Source organism: Lycorma delicatula, chromosome 1 (assembly GCF_047948215.1).
Source record: "Lycorma delicatula isolate Av1 chromosome 1, ASM4794821v1, whole genome shotgun sequence".
Taxonomy (NCBI): Eukaryota; Metazoa; Arthropoda; class Insecta; order Hemiptera; family Fulgoridae; genus Lycorma; species Lycorma delicatula.
In genome coordinates this window covers 188,350,787-188,374,452 of record NC_134455.1, presented here as the reverse complement: position 1 = coordinate 188,374,452, position 23,666 = coordinate 188,350,787, and the positions used below count along the sequence as shown (strand labels likewise).

At 29.2% G+C, this 23,666-nt stretch overlaps 1 protein-coding gene across 4 annotated transcripts in view; it reads left to right on the top strand.

Moving 5' to 3' along the window:
* Positions 1-23,666, top strand: part of NSD (Nuclear receptor binding SET domain protein) — a 113,924-nt gene that overhangs the window by 33,993 nt on the left and 56,265 nt on the right. For all 4 annotated transcript variants that reach the window (XM_075368512.1, XM_075368489.1, XM_075368503.1 and 1 more), the window contains exons 7-9: positions 1,018-1,253; positions 15,501-16,393; positions 19,830-20,051. In XM_075368512.1, coding sequence (XP_075224627.1) covers positions 1,018-1,253; positions 15,501-16,393; positions 19,830-20,051 — 1,351 coding nt within the window. The remainder of the gene's footprint in view (positions 1-1,017; positions 1,254-15,500; positions 16,394-19,829; positions 20,052-23,666) is intronic.

Here is a 23,666-nt window from a genome sequence, read left to right as displayed (position 1 = left end):
ATCTGTTAAATCTCTTTAATATACTGTAATTTTTTGAAATTTTTTTCACTAGAGGGTAGCATAAGACTATGAAGGGAGGCAATCAGACCAACATATTTTCGCAGAGCGCTAATCAACCGCGGATCATTGTGATGGGAAAAGGTTAAAGAAATTTAAAAAATACAATTGTAATTTTTCAACTATTTTTATCAGTTTTCTTCATCTATTTCTTGTAAGTATTGGGTGTCAGTACAATGAAGGGTAGGAATTAGATCACGCCAATACTTGTACTTAAAAAGTGTTAGGATTTGATATAATTAACCAATACTTTTTTCCAGTTCTTGTTCTTTGTGCTTTATAATTGTTTATTTATGTTCATTTATTACTTAAAAATTTATTTAGTATTTTATTACTTTGTCATTTTTTAAATGTACCAAAATATGACTTTTCTGTGGGTTGAATTGAATATTAACATCTTTTTTGTATAAAAAATAAATTTTCTCATTGAAGAACGAACTCCATAAATAATTCTGGAATCATATGTTTTCAATATTTTGTGTATTTTAAGAAATGAATCATTAATTTTAGGTAAGTTTTTTCTAAACTGATTTTAAATATGTCTTTAAAGGGTAAATTGTAATTTACCATGATATATTGTTTTTTTATTGAGTTACTCATGGTTTTATCCTTATTTCATTTAAACAATAATGTATTAGTTTCAAATTTATTTGTTTAATAAATGCAAAATTATTAAAAATAATTTAAACATAAATACAATATTCACTATTTTATTGTTTATAAATATCAGCATTAATTAATGAACTGTCTGGCATATTAAAACATAATTCACCAAATGAGTGGAACATCTGCAGTTTTGATCCAAACTATAACTTAAAATTAAAAAACTATTCAGTTTTTTAATTTTTAATAGCGTTTCATTTATAACATCTGAAAAAATTATATTTGTATAACATTATTTGATATTTTTATTATTTAAACTTGACTATTTTTAAAAAAAATTTATATTGATTTTTATAGAGACGAACTAGAGGTGTCAGTGCCCAGGAGGTCTTAAAAGATGAACTAGAAAAAGAAAAACAAAAAGTTAAAAAGAAGAAAAGGAAAGTTTATGGAAAATTTGGTGCTGACTTCAAGGTATTCAGTAGTAAACATTTTGATAGAGTTTTGGATGAACATTCTGAATTGAATGAAAAAGAAGTTGAGAAATACCTTGAAAAAATGTGGCTAGATATGGACGAACAACAGAAGTCAAGGTAATGTAATTATATTTATTTTTTATGTATTTTATTTGTAAAAGAATGCTCCGTATTTAAACACTAACAAAAGTATGCACTTTGTTGTCATGAATTTGGCTAAAATTGTGCAATGCAATCTGGAATAGCTTCCTGCTCCTTATATTTAAACACATCTTGTGAGTAGCTTGCCTGTGTCGTGCACTTGTACCTGATGAATTGCTGTTGTATTGTTATGTGCGTTGTTTTTTTTCCAGACTGCATATATATATATATTTTTTTTTTTTAAGCTTTTTAAGTTTTTATATGACTTGGATGGAAAGTGATTAATATTTTAAATATTAAATATTTTAATATTAAAATTAAAATCACTATATTAATTAATCACTTCCCATCCAAGTCATATAAAAACTTAAAAAAGCTTCAAAAAAATATATTTAATATTAATATTAAAGGTTTTCTTTTGACCGCATAGAATCTTGGCTTGATGAGTTTCATCTTTCATAATTCCCAGATTTTCTTCATTTGCTCACTACTAGCCTTCTGTTTGTCAGTCCACTTTAAACCTGCTCCATGCACCTGTTTTTGTTCTTTAAATTGCTTCCAATTATTTATCCTTTTCCTGAAAACATCCCTTTCAGCTATCTTTTCTTCCAGGATGTCCATTTCCACCAGATCACTTCTGATTTCCTTAACCCAATTTGTTGTGAGTTTCATAAGATGATCAAATGCCAATTTTGTCAGCCTGTTTGTGTCCATCCTCTTTAGCTGTCCATAAAATTTAGCTCTTCAGTTTCTTCTCATCATTGTGAAAGTTTCCATTTTCTTGTAGATTTCCTCATTGCTCTGTAGTCGCCACTCTCCTTCTTTGTTTTTCTGTGGTCCTAAAATTTTCTGTAGTATTCTTCATTCTTTCTTTTTGATCTCCTTGATATCCCCTTTTAGATTCATGGATAAACATTCTATGGCATATAATCCTTCTGGCTTGATGACACTGTTATAATGTCTTATCTTCACTTGTATGGATACACATTTTTGTTGTACTGGTTCTTCATTATTCTATGGACTTTTTCCATTTTGTTAATCTGTGTTTGTATTGCTGTTTTATTCAGTTTGTTTGGTTGAATCCTTTCTCCAAGATACTTGAAGCTGTTGACACTATTGATTTTGCCATATCTTGTTTCTAGATATTTTTCATTCTTGTGTTTCCACTCCATATATTCTGTTTTTTCAAATGAGATTTGTAGTCCGGTTTTTGTGCCGTTTCCTGTAGTTTTTCAATCATTACCCGTGCATTTTCTATGTCAGAAGTGGTTTGTTATCTGCAAATACCAGGCAGTCTATTGTTAGGTTGTTTTTTTTTGGTCTTAGTCATAGTTCTTCGATATTCTCTTTTTCTAGTTGTTTCTGTCATTCCCTGATGACGTTTTACAGTACAATGTTAAAAAGCATTGGTGATAGTCCATCCCCTTGCCTAACTCCTTACTTGATGCTCTGAAGGCTTCTGAAATTTTGTTCATGAATTTAACTTTGGATGTTGTACATATCAAAGTTTGTTTTGTAATTTTGTGGTCTTGTCTATGTCAAATTCTTCTAAAATTTTAATTAATGTTGGTCTATCTATGGAGTCATGCGCCTTCTTACAGTCCACTAATGTTACTACTGAATTTGTCTGGTTATTGCTCTAAGCCTTATAATGCTCTTAAGGTTGAAAATTTGTTGGACACATGATCTGCCCTTCCTAAATCCTCCACAGTATACACCAATTAGGTGATCCGTTTGTTCGTTGATTCTATATTGGAGGGCCTTTGATAAAATTTTGTATGCTACTGGTAGGAGGGAGATTAGCTGCCAGTTCTTGTACTATAAAGATTTCTCTTTATTGAAGGATATTTACTTTCATTAATATTGCTTGCACATTTTGTGAATATTAACCTGTAATTTATTACTTTTAATGGTTTCTTTTGTTGTTTGGTAGTCATCCACTTGTATTTTAAGGTTTCTTGTATGAAATGTTAATGATTATTAATTAATATTAATTATAGTTTTCTTAATAAATTTTATTTGTTTATGGGTCATTTGATACTTTAATTGAGTTTATATATTTCTTTAATTGTTAAAAACCAGACAAACCATTACATTACAATAATATTCATTATTCTTCCTTAGAATATTTTTTTTCAACCCATATTATCTGTGTACATTTTTTCTTTATTTGTGTTGAGATCACTGTTTTCCATTTGAGGAAGCTTGTTAAGCTTCCATTTCAGGCTTACTAAGAAGAGAAAGTGAATTTTATAGCTTCTTGTTGGCTTCTTCAGCGAGTTATAAATTCTACTGCTTGTTCATCAGAGTGCCATAACTGTTAGCAAGTGACAGTAAAAAATAATGCAAGTAACAGTGTCACAAGAACAAGCTAACTGTTCATCTCAGGAACTCACTGCCATAAATGCCATAATCTAGATGCCATAAATCTAGATAAATCATCTCCTTGACTAGTACCTAAAATGTTAGGTGTTTACATGTAACTTAGTCGTTAAAAAATATTTGTTGTCATTAGGTGGAACAAACTTATAAATATATATAAAACCAGTTTAACAATTATTAGAAATGCAAACACAAATTTAAAATTAAATCATTGACAAAGTATGTAAAGAATTAAAAATGACAGACAGGCTAATGATGTAATGACTTAACAAAATAGCCTTTCAGGGTTATAAATGACATAAGTCTTCAAACACGTGGGATCGAGAACTATATATTCTGCCTAGTCATTTTAGTTCATAATTTATTTTATTATAATCATTTACTGTTACTGGTTCATATATAAAAAGACTAGACAAATCTTTAACCTCAAAAACCAAAAAAATTTATTAACTTAACAATTTCTAATAAGTTTAAGAATCCTCAAAATTAATCAGTTTCATTATGTTTCTCTTTATAAAAATTTAGTTACTCCATAATTACACATTTTTGTAATGTGTTTAAATTTATTTTTAGATTTTTCTGATTTCTAAAAAATTTGTCATTAATAAAAACATTAACATTTCAGTCACTTGATATTAGTAAACAGAAGTTATTACACTTTTAGTATGACAAAAGGACTTATTTGCTTTCATTGTAATTCTTGATATTTGGATCTTAGAATAATACACAGCCTCCTGGTAATCAAAAGTTTTTGCTAATCTGAAGATGGTTTAATTATTTCAGATTATTGAAAGCCTGTGACACAGTTAATAGTACCAAATTGTTCAGATTTTGAACCTGAAGCTGTAATGGAGTGTATTCATCTTTTAGAGCTCATTGTTAAATGTATCTATTATAATGATTGTTGTACTTTTTCTAAGGTGTTTTACTGTTGTAGAAAGATCCTGCCTCAACATAATAGAAAGTCTTAGAAATATTTGTTTACTGACACTTATTTTTGAATGTTTTTGATTAATAATAATGTTTTTAACAATTCATTGAATGCATGAGTTAATAAATTTAACATCTTTTGCCAGTTGCGCAAAGAGATAAATAGCTAAAATTTTGCAGGTGGAAATTATTTATGATGTTTCTAAAACTAACAAGTAGCAACTAAAACTAACAAGTAGTAGATTTTCAGTGTTACGAACAATATACATAAATGAACTGTAAAATCATGAGAAGAATTTTCTAATGTTTGTTTCCATATCAGTCAAAATATTTGCTAACCCTTTGAAACAAGTCATTAAAAAACGTGGGAAAATCTTCCTGGAAGTGAGAAATGAGGAAATAGGTTTAATGAGGAAATAATTTTTATTACGGTGGGGTTATAAGTCTATTTTTATTATTTGATAAGTAGTAGTAATTATTAGATAATATTGTGGTTACTGACTACTTAGACCACTTTTTTTTTATTAAAAGTGTGGTTTAAAAAATGTTTAGTGTTTGTTGTAATTTTGAAGTTAATTTCATAATTCTGCACATTTCATACATTTTTTTTAATTTGTATAACATATATACTGTAATAGGAAGGAAGTTGGATTCTATTCAGATCAGTGTTAATAACAAGAATTTTAAATAATGAAGATCTTTAATAAATTTGTCATGAAATGACTAGAAAAACTTTAATCTCTCTCTGTGATGTTTAAAGCTTAAAATTTTTAATAAGCGAAACATATATTAAATTTGCAATGAGAGTGATAAGGCACTAGATTTAAGAAAAGGTTATAGCAGGTTATAACAATTTTTACTTTAGAAAGAATTAATAAACTGAAATATTCATTTTGGTGTAAACAAAAATGTTAAATAAATTTATAACAATAAGGGTTATACCATTTTCTTTATATAATTAACAGCTAAATTTGGATTTTATTTTACTCTAGTGAAAGCATTCAAACTGTTACAAAAAAAAAATTTCCTAAAATATAAAAATAGTTGGCCATTTTAATTACATTGGTCTACAAATTGGAAAAACATTTTTAGAACAAAACATTAAGTGAATTTTATTCTTTTTTGAATCTGAAAATGAAGTCAGTTTTTCTCCATCACCAATTACATTTTTTTAATACACGCTTCAGAAATTACTAAATAATATGAAATTTTTAAAGTGACTAAGTTTATAGGAATAATACATTTTATAATATGTTTTTTATATACTGGGTGATCATTTGAAAAGTTACCACATTTATTATTTAACAGCTGTCAGTCCCATCATATTTCTGTTTGCAGGCATGTATACCATTGTCGGGGTGAACCTTTATAAAATTATTTTCAAAGGGATGGAACCCACCCTCTTTGCTACACCTACCACAACTCAAAAATCTTAAATGGCAATGGCAACATTAATTACATTAATTGACAACCCGAAAAAATAATGAATTTTGGTTAAAAGAAAATTAAAATCTACCTATCCTTCACTTGGTAGGTGTGAAAAACCATTTAGGTTAGTACTTTTTTCAGATTTCAGTACAACAAAAATAATTATAAAATTAACGTGATATTACTTCTTAAACTATTTGAAATAATCATAATCTGTGGATTGAAACTGTGAAATTATTTTTTAAATTACCTATAAAATTTTGCTCTTAAATGAGATGTTGCTTGTGACACCTCACTGGAAGGCTGTTTGAATGACAAATAATTTGGTACAAATAAAATAAAAATTTGTTCACTGATGGTCAATTTTTATATAATAATTTAGTGGCAGAAGTATTTATTTTATTTATTTCATCGTGTTTTATTTAAATTGTGTTGTTTAGTTAAAATTGGCATTTGATTTGTGTTATTGTTTGTTTTACCATTTGGCCTTTCATTTTTTGTCTTTAGTAAATTTATCTCTCTAAAATGGCTTGCAAAAAAAAAATACAAAAAATTTATCTCTAAATGGCTTTTTTGGAAGAAAGAACTGAACTAATTTTTACATACGGAGAATAAAATAAATATGCTAGAAGAACTGCTCAAACGTTTAATGAAAGGCATCCAAATAAAAATATTTCATACTCTTTATTTATTTCATTATAAAACTTGTAAAAAGATTCCAAGAAGCAGGATCTGTCATGAATAAGGAACGTGCAAGGCAAAAGGTTTCAGATGAAATAATTTTGGTTGAAATGTTGAAATGTACAGCCTCAGAGTTCAGTTCATGAAATATCCCATGAAGCTGGGGCTTCTTATGGTTCTATTTTCACTACATTAAAATTGAATACATTTTTTTTGTATAAAATTCAACTGCATCAAGAACTGAAAGAGGATGATGCTGACAGAAGGATTGAATTCTGTGAAGAGATTCAGTTAATAGATGCCAATTCAATGTTAACGAAAAGTATTTGTTTTTCTGACAAATTTACCTTCTTTCTAAGTGGCTTTGTTAATAAACATAATTGCTGATGATACTGGAGCAATGTAAATACTCATGTTTTCAATGTTGGAAACCTGCAGCATCCTCAAAAAATAAATATATGGGGCAGGATTTACGTTAACATAGTTGGTCCAGTATTTATTGATGGGAATTAGGCAGATGAAAAGTATTTGTATTTATGGGAATTTGACAGTTGAAAAGTATTTGTATTTATGGGAATTTGACAGTTGAAAAGTATTTGCAGTTGCTGGATGAAGTTATTCACCCTCTAGTAGTCCATGCCTTAGAAAATCAGTTAGATGACAATGGAAACATATTACTTAATGAAGACATGCTTCACTTTCAGCAAGGTGGAGCACTCGCTCACTGTTCAGTTTCAGATTGACGATGGTTGGACTGAATGTGTCCTGGACCTTAGATAGATAGTTAAGGAACAGTTGAGTGGCCGGCAAGATCTGCTGATCTTACACCACTGGACTTTTTTTGTGGGGTCATTTAAAATCAATAATTTATAAAGAAATTCATGCTAACATGCAAAAATTGAAAAATAAAATTGTAAGAGCATGTAGGGATGTAACTAAAGAAACTTTAATAAACGTAAGATGTGAATTTTAACAAAGAATTTATTATTGTTAACAGGAAAATGGGAATCAATTTGAACAAATGATTTAAAAATTTTTGCTTTTATTTTATTGAGGTAAAAAAAAAAATGTGTTTCACTTATTATTTCTTAAGGATTCTTACTGTTAAAAACCTTCATAACAAACTTAACTAATGACTGATTTAAGCTTTATTTTCTGATTAACAATTATTCATTTAAGAATTAGTTTTTATTTAATCTTTAAGTTTATCGGGTAATCAATTTTTCAACATGTTACCAGCAAAGCAGTAGGTACCTACTTCTTTATTGGTTTTTCTTACCTATTACCTATTATTGGTTTTTCATCTGTTTAACTGATGTTATAATGCTGTGCTTACTGGTAAATTTTTTCAATGCTGGAGAAACTAAATCCATATTTTTAAGAAGAACAGACAATTTCAGATCTAATGCTTTGAGTCAGTAACACTATCCCAATGTAACCTAAAAAAAAAAAACAGATTTTTAATTGTAACCTCTGTACCAGTGAACCAATTTTTATTTTATTTGTACAGAATTATGTGTCGTTCAAAGAGCCTTCCAATGAGATGTATGTTGAGGTAATAAGTGAGATAATAAGGTAAGGGGATGCAATAAATTTTCAACCCTTGAAAATTTAGTAAACATTTATGGGCAAAATTTTGTTTTGCTAATTTAAAAAATAATTTTCACAGATTATGATTATTTCAAATGCTTTAAGAAGTAATATCTTGTAATTTTGTAATTATTTTTATTGTACTGAAGTTTAAAAAAAGTACTACCACAAATGGTTTTTCACACCTATTGAGCGAAGGAGTGGGTGGATTTTAATTTTCTTTTCACCAAAATTCATTATTTTTTTCGGGTTTTCATTTAATGTAATTAAATGTACTACTATTGCCATTTAAGATTTTTGAGCGAAGAGGGTGGGTTTTTCACCCCTATGAAAATAATTTAATAATTTTAAAAAGGTTCCTCTTGAGAATGGTATACATTCCTGCAAACAGAAATACGATGGGACTGATAGCTGTTGAATAATAGATGTAGAAACTTTTACAATGATCACTATATAATATATATATATATATATATATATATATATATATATTGACCACTGTACCAATAAAATTTAATATTTAATGAAATATAAATCAGCAAAACACAGTAAATAGATTAGTTATTGTTAAACTTAGAATATTAATTCCAAGAATTGATTTTCATTGGATCCTGTATCTTCAGTTGTTATTAAATTTTATAATAATTATATTAAAACATATTTATTTATGATGTGTTAATTTGTGAAAATTATGGACAGATACACAAATCAAATTATGCTATCCAGTACTGGAATGATGTAGTATTTAAAACATATTTAACTTTGTTCTGTTTTCATTATTGCCAGCCATTAGATTGTATTTCTATTATGTTAATAATTAGATCGTCATCTTTGAATGTGATTTGGTGGTTCATCATTTGTACTTTTGTTTATATTTATGATTGTAATATTTCTTGAGTATAAAGATTAATAATAGTTTTTACTTAAAATACAATTACTCTAATAAAATAATAAAAACAATTGCTAACGTATGTGATAAAAAAGAATATAAACCAAATAATCACTTATAAAATACTTAAAGAATAACAATAATAAAAATAATAGAGGATTTAAGAGGAGAATATAAAATTAAGTGCAATGGATGTAATTGTATTTGGATTGGTAAAACCAACAGATCATTTAAAAAGATTGACAGAACATTAAACAGCTTACAAAAACAAAAAATGAGATGTAGCTGACCATTTGTTGGAATGCAAACGTAGTAGTATTACTAATTACAGAAATAATTTAAAGATTTTGGAAGTTTGTAATAATTATAAAAAAATGAATATATCTTTTAATTTGACCTTCACTCAACCTTTTAATTTGATTTCATGTAACTTAGGAAACAGTCTTAATTGTTTAAATCCTTTATTCAGTACTTTTACAAAATTCTTCCTCAACCCCCAATTTTATATATAAGATGGCAAAATAACATTCCGAGTATTGACTAAAGGAACATACCTAATACGTTTTTCCAGGAATGAAATTGTCTCTTTTTTGCCACTCTTTAACCACATAATGTTCACTTGTTGCCCTACTGTCCCACAATCATAAGAAACAACTGTATTTTCTAAAGCCACCTTGCAGACCGAGAAGAAGACCAGTAACTTTGATGTGGCCACAAAAACCCAATAAGTAACACCTCATCATAATTGACTGTCGTCAAAATTAGTGTATACTTTACATTAATTTTGATAGCAAAATTAATTATATACTTCTAATTAATGTATACTTTTATTTCAGCAGTATGCATTACTGGTGTAGGATTCTTGTTTGAATTATTCAGTAGCACTGCTTTTATGATGACTCAAAAAATAAAAAAAATAATCAGCTTTATAAAAAATATCCAGATCAAACATCAAAACTTCTATATCAGAACTGGAAAAAGCAGATCTTCCATAGTGAAATATTTCATCTAGTCCTTATTGCAGTTTCTAAAATGTGGAATTTTGGTATCCTTAGTCAATAAATTCCACTCCTTTAAATGTGAACCTAGAAGTTCTGTTTGCTCTTGTAATAGATTACACTTGCTAACCAAATCATTAAGTTCCACTTGTGAATTAAGATGTGCTTCATAATTTGTTTCTGGTATGAGATCATCTCTTGAAGCTTATATCACCACAGTCTTTTCAGAACAATCCTCTCCAGAATCTGAAATCTGCCAGGAACCTGGGTCTGTTGGAATAGGAAAATCATCTCCATGAGCAAAGGAAAATCATCTGTATGAGCAATTGGGCTCATAAGTAGTGGAACATTTGGGCACACAATATTATTTTTATTTTTTGAAAAAACCAGTGATATTTGTTTAATAGCAGTCATTATAATGATTATTTAATTTTCCAAACCAGGTACAGGTATTGGTATAGCAAAAGGGGCAAATGCTCCTTTTCCCCCTCTTACCATTGTGTGAGCTTAACATAACAACTAATACATGTTATATGTGGCACCTGTTGTTTATCTTGATCTCCCAACCGAAATAAAGACAACCGGACAATCGAAATAAGCCCATTAGCAATTTTCATCAATTTTTTAATTGGCCTATTTTATGTTTGTAATGAACTCAGTTTACAAATAACAAAAAAAAACATTTGGAGAATTTTTATGTGAACATGTGCTGCCAGCTTATGTAAATATAAACAGATGTAAAATATTAAAAAAACAAAAAAAAAAAAAAAAAACAATATTTTGACATTTGATTAATTTATGAAAATAAACTGAAGTATATGAACTGGTAAAACAAATGAAAAATAACTAATTTAACCCACACAATTTTACACGTACTACCATACACAAGTTTAACCACAAGAGGCTGCTCTGAGAGATTGAGTGTTTTCAAAAACAGATATATTATTGTATAACTCATTAGTTAAATAGTGATTAGGTTGATGCTATATATTTAGTGCACCTTTCTACAATTAGTCGCGTTCTTAGTCATATCGGGCATGTTATAACAAAACATTGAATAAAAGATAACAGATCATTTCTATTGTGTCAATATGACATAAAGAGATTTTTAAATTAATTTAAAAAAATTATGTTATATTTTATGTTTCAGCATAAAAAATAGTTTATAAAATACTCATTAATATATTTGTTTTGAAAATTGTGTAGATCGGTGTTATTAAACAATCATTTTCACTAAATACTGAGAAAGTAGTGTAAAAAAAATTGTAATAATAAACAATACTAACAAAATGTGCATTTCTACTAATGTTTATAATTGTAATTAAAAAATTAAAATTGAGAAATATTGTTTTAAGATAATCCCAGTTGAAAGTGTTAACGAAAGATGATTAAACACAAACTACCCATCAAAACTTATATTTACTGCTGTATGTTGTTCAGCCATTTATAAAGGGATGGGCTCTAAGGCTCTAGGGATGGGCAGTGTTAAGTTGAAGTGTTTGGCTTGTTTTTAGGCCAACTTTACATTTTTCACCTGGAGTTACCAAAAATAATTCTTATTACTTTTTAAGTTTACAATTGTTTTTGTTTTTATTGTATTACACCAGTAGAATTACTTTTTTTCAGTATTATTCAAATTTTGTTTATTTTTAAAAGATTATTATTTCTTCATTATTTTTTTTATTTACTTATTTAATTCTTTTAAATCACTAAATAGTCAATATCTGCTGATTATGATATTTTGTTAATCTTAATGGGCTAGTTTTAGATTTTAAATAATTTTTCTTTTAAGTGATTTTTGAGCATTTTATGGTTTTCAATTTATTTAAGCAAAAAGATGTAACAAGTTGGTCACAAGGTGATCACGCAGTTAACAAAAGGTAAACTTGTACAATTATTGAATAAAAATAATTGTTCATTATTGTTTAAACAAAAGGACTTAATAACTCGATATTTTTATCAACTAATATTGAGGGGAAATCTCCATGCCTCCATCATTAATACAAGACCATTGCTTAATTTCTCAATTAAATAAATTCCAGTGCCTTTTTCAAGAGCTATTAATTTCACTCCTAACTCTTCTCTTCAGCTTATATTACATAGCGTTCGGAAAGTTGCTATGCATTGGAATTATGAAAGTTTAATGATGAAACAAACTTACTTATTACTTTGTATTGTTATTTCATTATTTTATAGAAATGGATATTATAATATTTAGAATAGTTGATAAAAGTGTTGAAAATGACCTCCACCAACATCAAAACAACACCACTGCACATGTTTCAGTTTGTTTTCAAACTCTTTAATTAGCTGATGTACTGGTGGAATATCTCGTGTGTATGCTGTTATTCTGGTTTTTGGTTTGGAAATCGTGTGTAGCCTATTGTGATTAACTGCTTGTGTCACTGTTCTCCCATAAAAAGTAATCTGGGGGAGTCAGATCGGGAGATCGTGCAGGCCACAAACACCTCAAAATGTTTTGTTCACCAAAGACATTTTGTAAAAATGTCATTGACCTTTTTACAAAAGCACAGCTGTGTGCTGTGGTGCCATCTTGTGAAACCAACCATGATTGATTTCCATTTCTGTTGTTAATTGATGAATGAAGTTTGTTAGAACAGCTCAATAACACTCACTATTAACTGTATTTTCAAGAAAGTTTGGCTCTACAATGTGCATCCTACCCACACCAACCCAGACTCCAGTTTTCACTTAATGTAGTTCATGGGGGTTAGTTGTCAAACTCGGTTGTGTATTTTGTGATTTAATATACCCTTTCAGACGAAACCACACTTCATCTGTAAAAAAGTAATGTCAAGGATACCTATGGAATTTTGGTCAATAAAACGTTTGAACCATTGACAGTAATTTAGTCTTTGGGCATGGTCTGTAGGTTTGAACACACATTACATTGTAGGGGAAAAGTTTTAGTTCTTTTCTTACAGATTTTTGTGTGATAGCAGGCCCAATATCTTAACTGCTGTGCTAACTTACGCATTGACTTTGATTTACTTTTTGGTCAAAACTTACAAAATATCAAGCAGCTTCTGTTTGTTTAGTTTAGGTGGTCTTCCACTTCGATCAGTGTCTTCAACAGAACGTGTTGCTCAAAAGTTCTCAGTAAGAGTTTGAATGGTATTGTGGTGAAGAACAGGAGTATTTGGAAACTTTTCAGAAACTTTTTGCTTAACTAAATCAATATACTTGTCACCTTTACGAAAGATGTATTCAACGAGAAAAATGCATTTCCCTACCGAAACCAACCTAATAGTTAAGAAATCAAAACATAATGGTTAACAACCATTATGTTTCAGACAACTATTGATTCTGATAAACGAAAAAAGATGAAATAAAACATGTTCAATCAGAACTCAACAACTGACGTCTTGGTTTATTACCAAGCAATGCCCACTGAACCCAGAGGGCAACCAACCCAACGCTGAAAGGACAGAATGCATAACATAATTCTAAAGCTTACTGGACAGTGACGTTCCGAACACACTGCAATACTTCATTTTTTTCACTTGTAATTTCCATTTCCAGTCCTTTTAAATTGAACATTAAATTCTTTTATCACTTGTTGAACCCTCCTTTTCTTTCCAGGAAAAAAAAGTAGTTTTATTTCCTGATTTTGAACAAATTCTCTTTTACTTTTTGATGCATTCTACCCATTACTTATGTGAACAGTTTTAGAAAATGTGTATATTTCTGTTGTAATCATGACTTGCGAGCTTACTTCCAAATTAAAAAAAAAAGAAAATTTAATTTGAAAAACTCAAGTGAATCAATATAAAACAAAAGCTCAATCACAAAACAATTCAAATTAAGGGGGGAACAACGAAAAAATGTATTAGGGCTATATAGTCTGATCACATGTATATTATTAAAATTTAAAAAAATAATTAACATTAACAATACGAAAAATAATTTTTTAACATAAATTGAACATATTAAGCATATCAAAATTATTTGGAATCATATTTTGAATCATATATATGAAGTCATAGAAAACACATTTCCACACTACTCGTCTGTCATATTTAAAAAAAAATATATAAAATAAAGTAATTAACATTAACAATACAAGAAGATAATTTTTTTTAACATTAGTTGTTAAAAATATATGGAATCATATATTTTGAATCATATCATTAATTTTCCTCTTCATATACATAAGGATACTTTCCTGCACATATAAAAATAATGATGACCTCGCATCATCTCACTGTCCTGTCTCATCAAACCAAGAACACATCACCACTTCCGTGCGAGCCAACTCAAAACACATCTCCACTCCATGACTGCTAAATTCAGACTAGCCCCGAAACAAAGAATGTCAGTCTGGCTTCCCCCACCAGACGCCTGTTTGTATATATACACGTACACACTTTTTTCTGAGAATGTATATGCTCTTACTAGCCCACGATGACATCACCGTCTGGCTATCCAGACCATGTCATACATCAAAAAACAAAGTTATGTAATACAATTTCTTATCGAACTAATTACGTTTATTTAACTATTAAAATAATATAAAACTATCTTGCCTATTTTCTGTTTTTAATATCAGCTAAGCCAAATGAATATTAACTACTTTTTAAAATATTGAAACTTTTTTCTTTATGACAGAATATATATTGTTCGTAACCAACAAAATTTAGAATGGTTACAGACTCGGCAACAAATCAGTTTTTCTAAGAGATACTTTTACCCATCTTTCTTCCTGCTGCACTGCAAGAATAAATGTTTACATTTTTGTAAGAATCAAATGTTTACAAGAAGAAGTAAATCTTGAATTATTGCGGGACTTATTTTTGTTTTCTTTTTACTCAACCGTTTTTTTAGCTTTGAAAATATAGTTTTTATTAATTATTGTAGTATTGCTAAAATAAATTTCTAAAGTAAATTGGTAAAACTAATCTCCAAAATAAAATTCCTTACATTAAATTTTGTGTACATATAAATGGACATTAGTATTGTATAAGGTTTGTAGTGCAGTAGATGCACTTTGCTGATTATATGCAGGATGTTTATAAAGTACGGTAACCCTTAAATAACATTTCAGTTATTAAATGTAGAAAAATGAAATTTAGCATATACTACTACAAAATGATTTTTTTTTTCCCAGTTGTATCCATTTATAGATACTGTACCTCTTTGGTTGAAATTAATAACATAAGAAGAAATCATTAAGGGGAATTGATACAGATTTTTCTTTTTTAATAATTGGTATAAGAATAGTGTTTTTTTTTTTAATTGTTACATTAAATCAGAATTTAGACAGTTTGTGTTTTAATTGTGTGTTTTATTCTTTATTTTAATTAGATATCGTCCTAGAATTAATACTGACCCTGCGCTTGATAAAGGATCTGAAGATGAATCAGAAGAATGTAGAAGTTCAGAGAATGATGATGAAGATGCAATCTCCGAGGAAAGAACATCAAATTCTTCAGAGAAAAGCAGTAGTCCATCACCTTTGGCAATGGCTACGTCAAAAGCTGGTATCGGAAAAAGAGGTTGGGGTTTGTTTAATAGAGCACTTCCAAGCAAAGTATGCCAGATATGTGAAAAACCAGGAGATACACTTCGTTGCAAAGGACCATGTAGTGGAACTTACCATTTAGAATGTGCTCTTAATCCTATTGAAATGAGTGCCAGGCGACAAGAATTACAGAATGATCTTAAATCTAAAGTAAATCGCAAGAAAAAAGATAAGAAAGGTAGAAAAAAATCTGGTAATGTACTTGAAGATAGCAAGAGCGATTCAGTTTCTAAAGATTTAGATAAAACCGTTGATGAAGGTGATATCAGTACAGAAAATCTTGAGGCTGATGAAAAAATGGATGATGATATAGAAAATAGCAAAGTCACCAGTGAAAATAAAAACAATGAAGTTGTAAAGGATGAAAAAGAAATTTCTGATTCGTGTAATGATGATTTACCAGATGCAGTTCCTGATGAGAAGGTCGATACCAAAGTTGAAAAAGGTTCAGAGACAGATGAAACTAATGAAGAAAAAGTTAATGGGCAAGATGATAAGCCAAAAGCTAAAAAGAGTAGAGGCAAAGGAAGTAAAGAATCAAATGATAGTGGAGAAGATGCAGATGGACAGGGTGAATTCAGGTGTCCAGATTGTTCTGAAGGTAGAGTTCAACCTTGCTTCTTTTGTGGGCTTGAAGAAAAGAATGGTGACAACAAACGAATTCGTTGCCATATTGGTGAGCATTGTTTATTTTCTTTCTTTTATTATTTACGATTACTATAAGGGAAATCAGAGAGTGATAATCTCAAATTACATGATGTTTGTTCTTTATTTTGCTTGAGATACTTATATTTCTAAAAGGATACATATTTAACACTGATATTTTTTCTATAGCCACCATAATAGCTTTTACATAATTAACTAGAACAGGAAATCGGTGAATCAAGTTACTGTCACTTAAAGGCCAAGTGGGGGAACCTGTTCAGTTTCAAAGTACAGCCATTTTTAACTCGCTTAAAAAAAATGATGTTATGAGTTTGATGTGAATGTGGTTTTTTATATATATATATATATATACACAAGTGCTACTCATGACCAAAAGCACCGATTTCATTTATAGTATTTTTAATCTGTAAAGGAAGTTCTTCCTATGGTTTCTTAATAAGTTCAGATATTTTGTGTGGAAAGTTATTTAGAAAAATAGATTCACAATCATATTGTTAGTTTGTAACTGTTTTGGTTTTTCATTGTTACTTTGTATTGAACTTACTTCAGAATGTTTTCAGTCACTTTTGCAGTCATTCAGCAATCTTTGTATCATCTTAGAGTATTAATCTGTGATTAATACAGCTGTTTTCACTTTGGTATCAGCTGATGTTAATGCTGATTTTAATGTTATTATTTATTTATTTATATATTATTTTTTTCTTTTTTATTAGGTAAACATATGTTAAGAATGTGGTCAAAGAGTACTTTTGATTTGAATTGTATCTGCTTTAATGCATAGTTGTGTCTCTTTTTTGGTTAACATATTTCATAATAATAGCTGCATAGAGCTCATAATCAAAATAAAAACTATCATCATACTCCACAACTTTACATTTGTATCAGTTGATATTGTAAACCTTTGTGGTAACATCACAGTTGTAGAAAAACTTTTCATTACTAAAATAAAAACTATTACAAGGACATATTTCAGAAATTGCAAACACATTAACATTAGTATAAAACAAAATTACATTTCAAAACAAATATTACACACTACCTAATGACTTTATTATGAGTTTTTTATTTCTGGGATTTTAGTTGAGATGCTGGAAATTTTGTTCTGAAACTTACAGGAAAAAACACACTTATTTACCTATAGAAACAAACATTAACAAAGATTCAAAGAAAATATCTCATAAATTTAAAGAATCTGAGTATAATGTTGCCTTCAGAACAACAAACAAAACCAACAAATCATTACGTTCAGAACACTATCACCTAATAAACTTAGTGCCCCTAGAGTATATAAACTAGACTGTTCTGAATGTACAGTGTTTACACTTGTCATGCAGGATATAGTTTTAAACAAATTATAATGAGTACATAAAAGCCCTCTGCATAAACATGGAGGTTAAGAGAATACAATGAAATTGTTGAATGGGTTGATGTGTGTTCACCATCTACTAACCACATTATAGACACTAGTAATAAACCCATTAGAGTAGTAACAGCTGTGATATTCGACACATATACAACAAAAAAAACCACATCCTAAAACAATCAAATGTGAAAAATATAAATGTTGTTTTGTAATTAGAAATAAACATGTTCTAATGTATTTATTGAATGAGGTTTTTATTTATGTAGGATAAACATTTAAATTAAATGTCAAAAACTAGTTAAAAGTTGAAGATGTAGACTGATTTTTTTTTATGCATTTGGTTGGTACATGTATCAAGAGAACACATTAGTCTATATTCTCAAGATTTTTTTATTTATTTTAAAAATGAAATTTTTTTTTTCTTAAGTTGCTGGATACTGAAGTAGTGAAGTACTCCACTAATATTAGGAATGTATTAAAAAAAAAACAAAAAAAAAAACAGGTGGTTAGGCAGTACAAGAAACATAGTGGTTAATTATACCAGATAATGAAATTTAAATAAAAAATGGATTAATTTGATAAGAGATGGCATTATATAATTTTTTTTCTTTATACATCTTCTTGGAATAATTACAAGAGCAATAATAGATACATTTATTAATTATATAATGTTTGTGTGAAATATAACTGCTTAGCTTTCTCTCAGTAATTATTTTTAATTTTGTTTTTTAATCAGTAATTTAAAAAAAGCTGATTATTCATCTCATCATCCTAACAACAATAATGATAATAATAATATTAATTACTTAGTCTACTTAGTAGCAATAAATTTGTGTATGAAGTGATTTTCAAACATCCTTCCAGTAACATTTTCAAAAGTAATTCATACTTCAAGAGTGCTATTTGCTAAAGTTGTATTTTATTTTTTGTCATTATATTTTACAATTTATCTTTTCTTTTAATAGTCTGATAAACAGTGTATAGACACCTCAAATAAAATTTTATACATTATAAATTCTCACGATAATAACCAATAATATTGGTATCAATCAATGTATGCCATAACATTCAGAACAAACAAACAAAGAGTGTATCATTAATGTATCAGTTTTGTGATCAAAATGTGAGTGAAAAATGAAGTTAAGTGCAAGAAGTTGCTCAGTGAATTTGTTGTGAAAAGGGGCCAAGGTGTTATTATTTATTGTTAAAAAATATAACTTTTATCCTTTTGTAAATGAATTAAATAAATAATTCTTATATGTAAAACTTATTATTGATTTGTAATTGTAATCTCACTGTTATAATCACTTCTTAATTTTGTATTAATTTTAATTAGTTTTATAAATTTAATAATAGAATTAGAGAGATTGTTTGTGATATTTACTTATTTTGTAAGTAGTAAGATTCTAAAGAGTAAATTAATTGTATATTTGTAAGAATCTTAACTTGAGTAATCTATCAATATCCTTTGTCAATGGATAACATAATGACAGTTTAATGATTGTAACAATTTTTTTAGTTTCAAAGGCTGTTATTATTATTATTATTCACCTGCAGCTTACATGACTGAGTTTGTACCAACTAATATATGTTAAAGCCAACATTCTGTAAACTTAAATATTTAAATGATAATAAAATTTACAGAAATTAGAGTATAGCTTGAAATTTTGGTGAAATTTAACAAGTTTTATAAATTCAGTAGATTTTTGTTTTTATTTTTTGGATGGATGGCAGCCAAGTAGTTTGTGATAGAGTAAAATTGAGATTGAACTGGTCCTGGTATTGTTCACTAGTTTGAAATCACTATCTGAAAAGATGCCCTTTTTTTAACAACCTTTGCCCTTTTTTTAAAGACTGCCTTTTTTTAACCCTTTATATAAAAGGTTAAAAACAAAATTAATATTCAAGTTTTTAAACACATATAGTATTTAAAAACTGGAAAAGTCTTCTTTTAACTGTGTACATGATAATACTTTAAGATTTGCAGAATTTTGCGTGGCTATTGGCTATATAATAAAGCAAAAATTATATTTTTGCTTTATTCTCTTAGTATATTATTACATCTTTTCTTTATATATTTCAGCGCATTGTGGTAAAGTATATCACGCTGAGTGTCTGAAAGCATGGCCACAAACCAGCTGGACTTCTGGTGGCAAAAGAGGAAGTCAAATAAAAGCAGATGTGATGACGTGTCCACAGCATTCATGTCATACCTGTGTCTCTGATAATCCTGCTGTTATGAAAGCACGATTTCAAAATGATAAATTGGTACGCTGTTTACGATGTCCTACTTCATATCATTATGGTAAGTTTATTTATTGAATGATGTGTTATTTTTATGGTATGTATGTTCATATGGGAAGATTGTAAATGATTACATTGTATATTATAGTAAAGCTTTACTAACTTAATTCTATGATAATTTTCTCTGGTTGAGAAAAATCACTTGTGCCGTACACTTAGTAAAAATAACACTGAAATGATCAAAGAAAATTGTTCATTGTGTGCAGATGCTTGAGTAAGAAAAATCTCATCTATATATCATAAAATACTTACTTACTCAGAACTTACCTCACAAACTTTACTTAATCCATAGTCTTCATAGACGTTGCCGGTCCTTGACCTGCCTCACCAGCCTCCTCCATTCCTCCCTATCCCTTTTCTTTTTCCTGTTTAGCCTCCGGTAACTACCGTTTAGATAATTCTTCAGAGGATGAATGAGGATGATATGTATGAGTGTAAATGAAGTGTGTAGTCTTGTACATTCTCAGTTCGACCATTCCTGAGATGTGATCTAGTATTCAAATCCGTGTAAAAATAACTGGCTTTACCAGGACTTGAACGCTGGAACTCTCGACTTCCAAATCAGCTGATTTGGGAAGACACGTTCACCATTAGACCAACCCGGTGGGTTCCTCCTTATCCCTGAACACCATATACTACACTGTTCTGATCATTGACCTCCTTTTATTCCCTTTACTTAATCATTCAATTTCCTTCTTGTTTTTCCCTTCCTCTGCCTCCTTCATATACCAAGTTAAGGATTTTCTTATTATAACTCTCCTTATCTGTTCTTATTGCGTGATCTGCCCACTGCAGAATCTTAGCCTTGACCTGAACAGTGGATGGTTTCCTGTATAACTATTTCAGGTCTCTGTTTTTCCTTATACGCTACTGTCCTATCTCTTCATCACACATTGGTATAAAAATTTTCCTTAATACTTTATTCTCAAAAGTCTTGCACTTCTGCTCAATTTATTTCTGAAATGCCCATATTTCACATCTATATGTTAGTATTGGGTGTATGATGGTGCGGTATATTTTGATGTTGGAGTTTCTAGAAATAATCTTTGATTTGAGAATAGTATTAACTGCATAGAATCATTTATCAGCATTCTACATTTTGTGGTTCACATCATATTCTATTGTGTTCTTTGTCTGCTTTTTAAAATGCATGTAAGGTACTTTAAATGCATGATCTGTTCATATGTTTTTACATTCAATGTTACCTTGTTAGGTAATGCTCCTAACAATCCAACAAAGTAATCCTTGTTAGGATATGCTCTTCTTTCACTAACCACCATATACTTTGTTTTCTGACCTTAATATTGTTGAAAATTTTCTTATTCTGTTTATAGTGTTGTTATCATACAACCCTCCAACTGTTTGTTCAAGAAATGCCTCTTCTAATTATATTCATTACCCAACTAATCATTTCTCTTAGACCTTCTTTTCTCAGTCAAAGTTGTTTCTGCCGTTTTTAATTACTGATTTTATATGTGATCATTGTAATGGCAATGTAGTTACCATTTTCTACCATATTTGTCTATTCTTCAAACTTTCCCTGGTTTGTCTTGACATATTCTAAAAGCTTTTTTCTGTCTTTATCTTATCCAAGTCAAATCTTCCTCTGCATTTTTATTCCTTTGGTTACATTATTTTTTCATCCTTTCTTTCAATTTCACAACTACGTAATAGTGGCCCAAGTCTATTTCCGCGTCCCTACATGCTTTCACATCTATTATATTGTTCCTGCCACCTTTTGTTACGGTGATCTGTTCTCTCTGGTTTTCAGTTTTCAAATCGGGATCTCCACATTCTTTTATGAATGTCTTTATGTGGAACATTGCATTTTTTACAACCAGCTCCTTTGCTTCCGTGAAGATCAATCTTATGCCATTATCATTAGATATATCATGGGTACTACTATAGTTTCCATTATACTTTTTCTCATTTTTTTATTCATTTCACTGAGTCTACATTATAGTCTTTAATACTATAATTAAAAAAAGTGTCATTCAATCTGCCCATCAGGACATAAAAACTACCTTTCACCTCCTCTTTCTTTTCTGTTAGTGCATGTGCATTCATTACATATATAGAATTAAACTTTCCTCTCAGTTTTATAAATGACAATCTACTGTTTACAAATTTGACATCTTCTATACTTTCCATTAGACTAGTGTTTCTCAATCTTTGGGCACGCTTAACTAGCGGGGTGTGATAACACTAAAAGGGGGCATGAGCATATTGAAAAGAAAATATTAAAAAATCTATTAATTTACTGAAAGGAAAGCAAAAGAAAATACACTCTGACATAATAACTAATAAAATACACATTTACACTGATATAATACACTTATAAATAGGATTGTACCAGTACTGCACAATGTATTAATAATAATTAACTTATAAATACTAAATTAAAAATAAGTTTAATAATTATTAGTGACTCCCTTGGGCCTGTCTTGCAGAGCAAAGTTTTTCAAAGGAAGGTTTAATATTAGAAATAGACACTGTTGAGTTATTTTTCTATATTTAGTTGAGATCTATATTTTGTCTTCAAAGCAGCCACCGCAGAAAATCCAGTTTTGCAAAGGTAGGATGTCGAAAATGATAATAGTATACAAAATGCTCTTGTTTTCAGTGAAACTTTGTAAGAGGCAAGTAAAGCTTTTTCATTCACAAAGTTTTTTTTTAAAATTATGTTTGCTTTTCATATGATTTTAATTTTAATTCAAAAAATTCTTGTGGTTTGTTAACCTACTCACTATAAAGCATTTTAAAATGTCATTTAAGTTTATTAGGTTTCATGCTGTCTGCTACCAAAAGTTTTGAGTAAATGACACACAGTGGCCTTTCTTCTTCATTTACTTCAGTACTGGTAAACCTAAAATTTTAGTATTCTTGAGAATATTTTCTTGATTTTATTTTCAAAACCACACCTGCCTGTGCATTTGTTGATGCTTCACTATTGTCTAATGCTTGCTTACGCCCACTTAAAAATTTATTCATGATTCTGTATAAATCTACTGTCGTGAATATTTAATACTGTGAGTTGCATTAATACGCAAATTACAACACACACATTCATGATAGATTCAATAGTGCTAGGAAGGATTGACTCGACTGAGACTGGCTGGAATTGAACGTGGTGTATCATTTATACACATTTGCTCAGACGTTCTAGAATGTTCAATATGGTGGATGCAAGACAGAGAGCAATAGAGAGGCATCAGTTCTGGTTTTGTTATTGCAGCGAATCAGTGTTGCCAAATATCAATAAATTTACTTATTCTTGGTAAGTTGTCAGGTTTGTAATCAAGGTCGTAGTGTAGCTTTAGCATCAAAATACTCAAAATACATGATTGTTGTATATATTTTTATTGTATGTGAGCGTGGGGGGGGGGGGTGATGAAAATTGGGATGAAAATACTGAAAAGTTGAGAAACACTGCATTAGACTACTTCATATGAGGAAAGCTGTTCCAAAAGCCTGTTTGTCTACCAGATAGAGTCAATACCAGACTCTACCTGGTGTTACTTTTTGACAGGGCAGATAAAAACTTTACTCATTCTTAATTCATAACTTAAAATAATTTGTGATTTTTAATTTTCTAGAAAATATGTCACCTTGTACA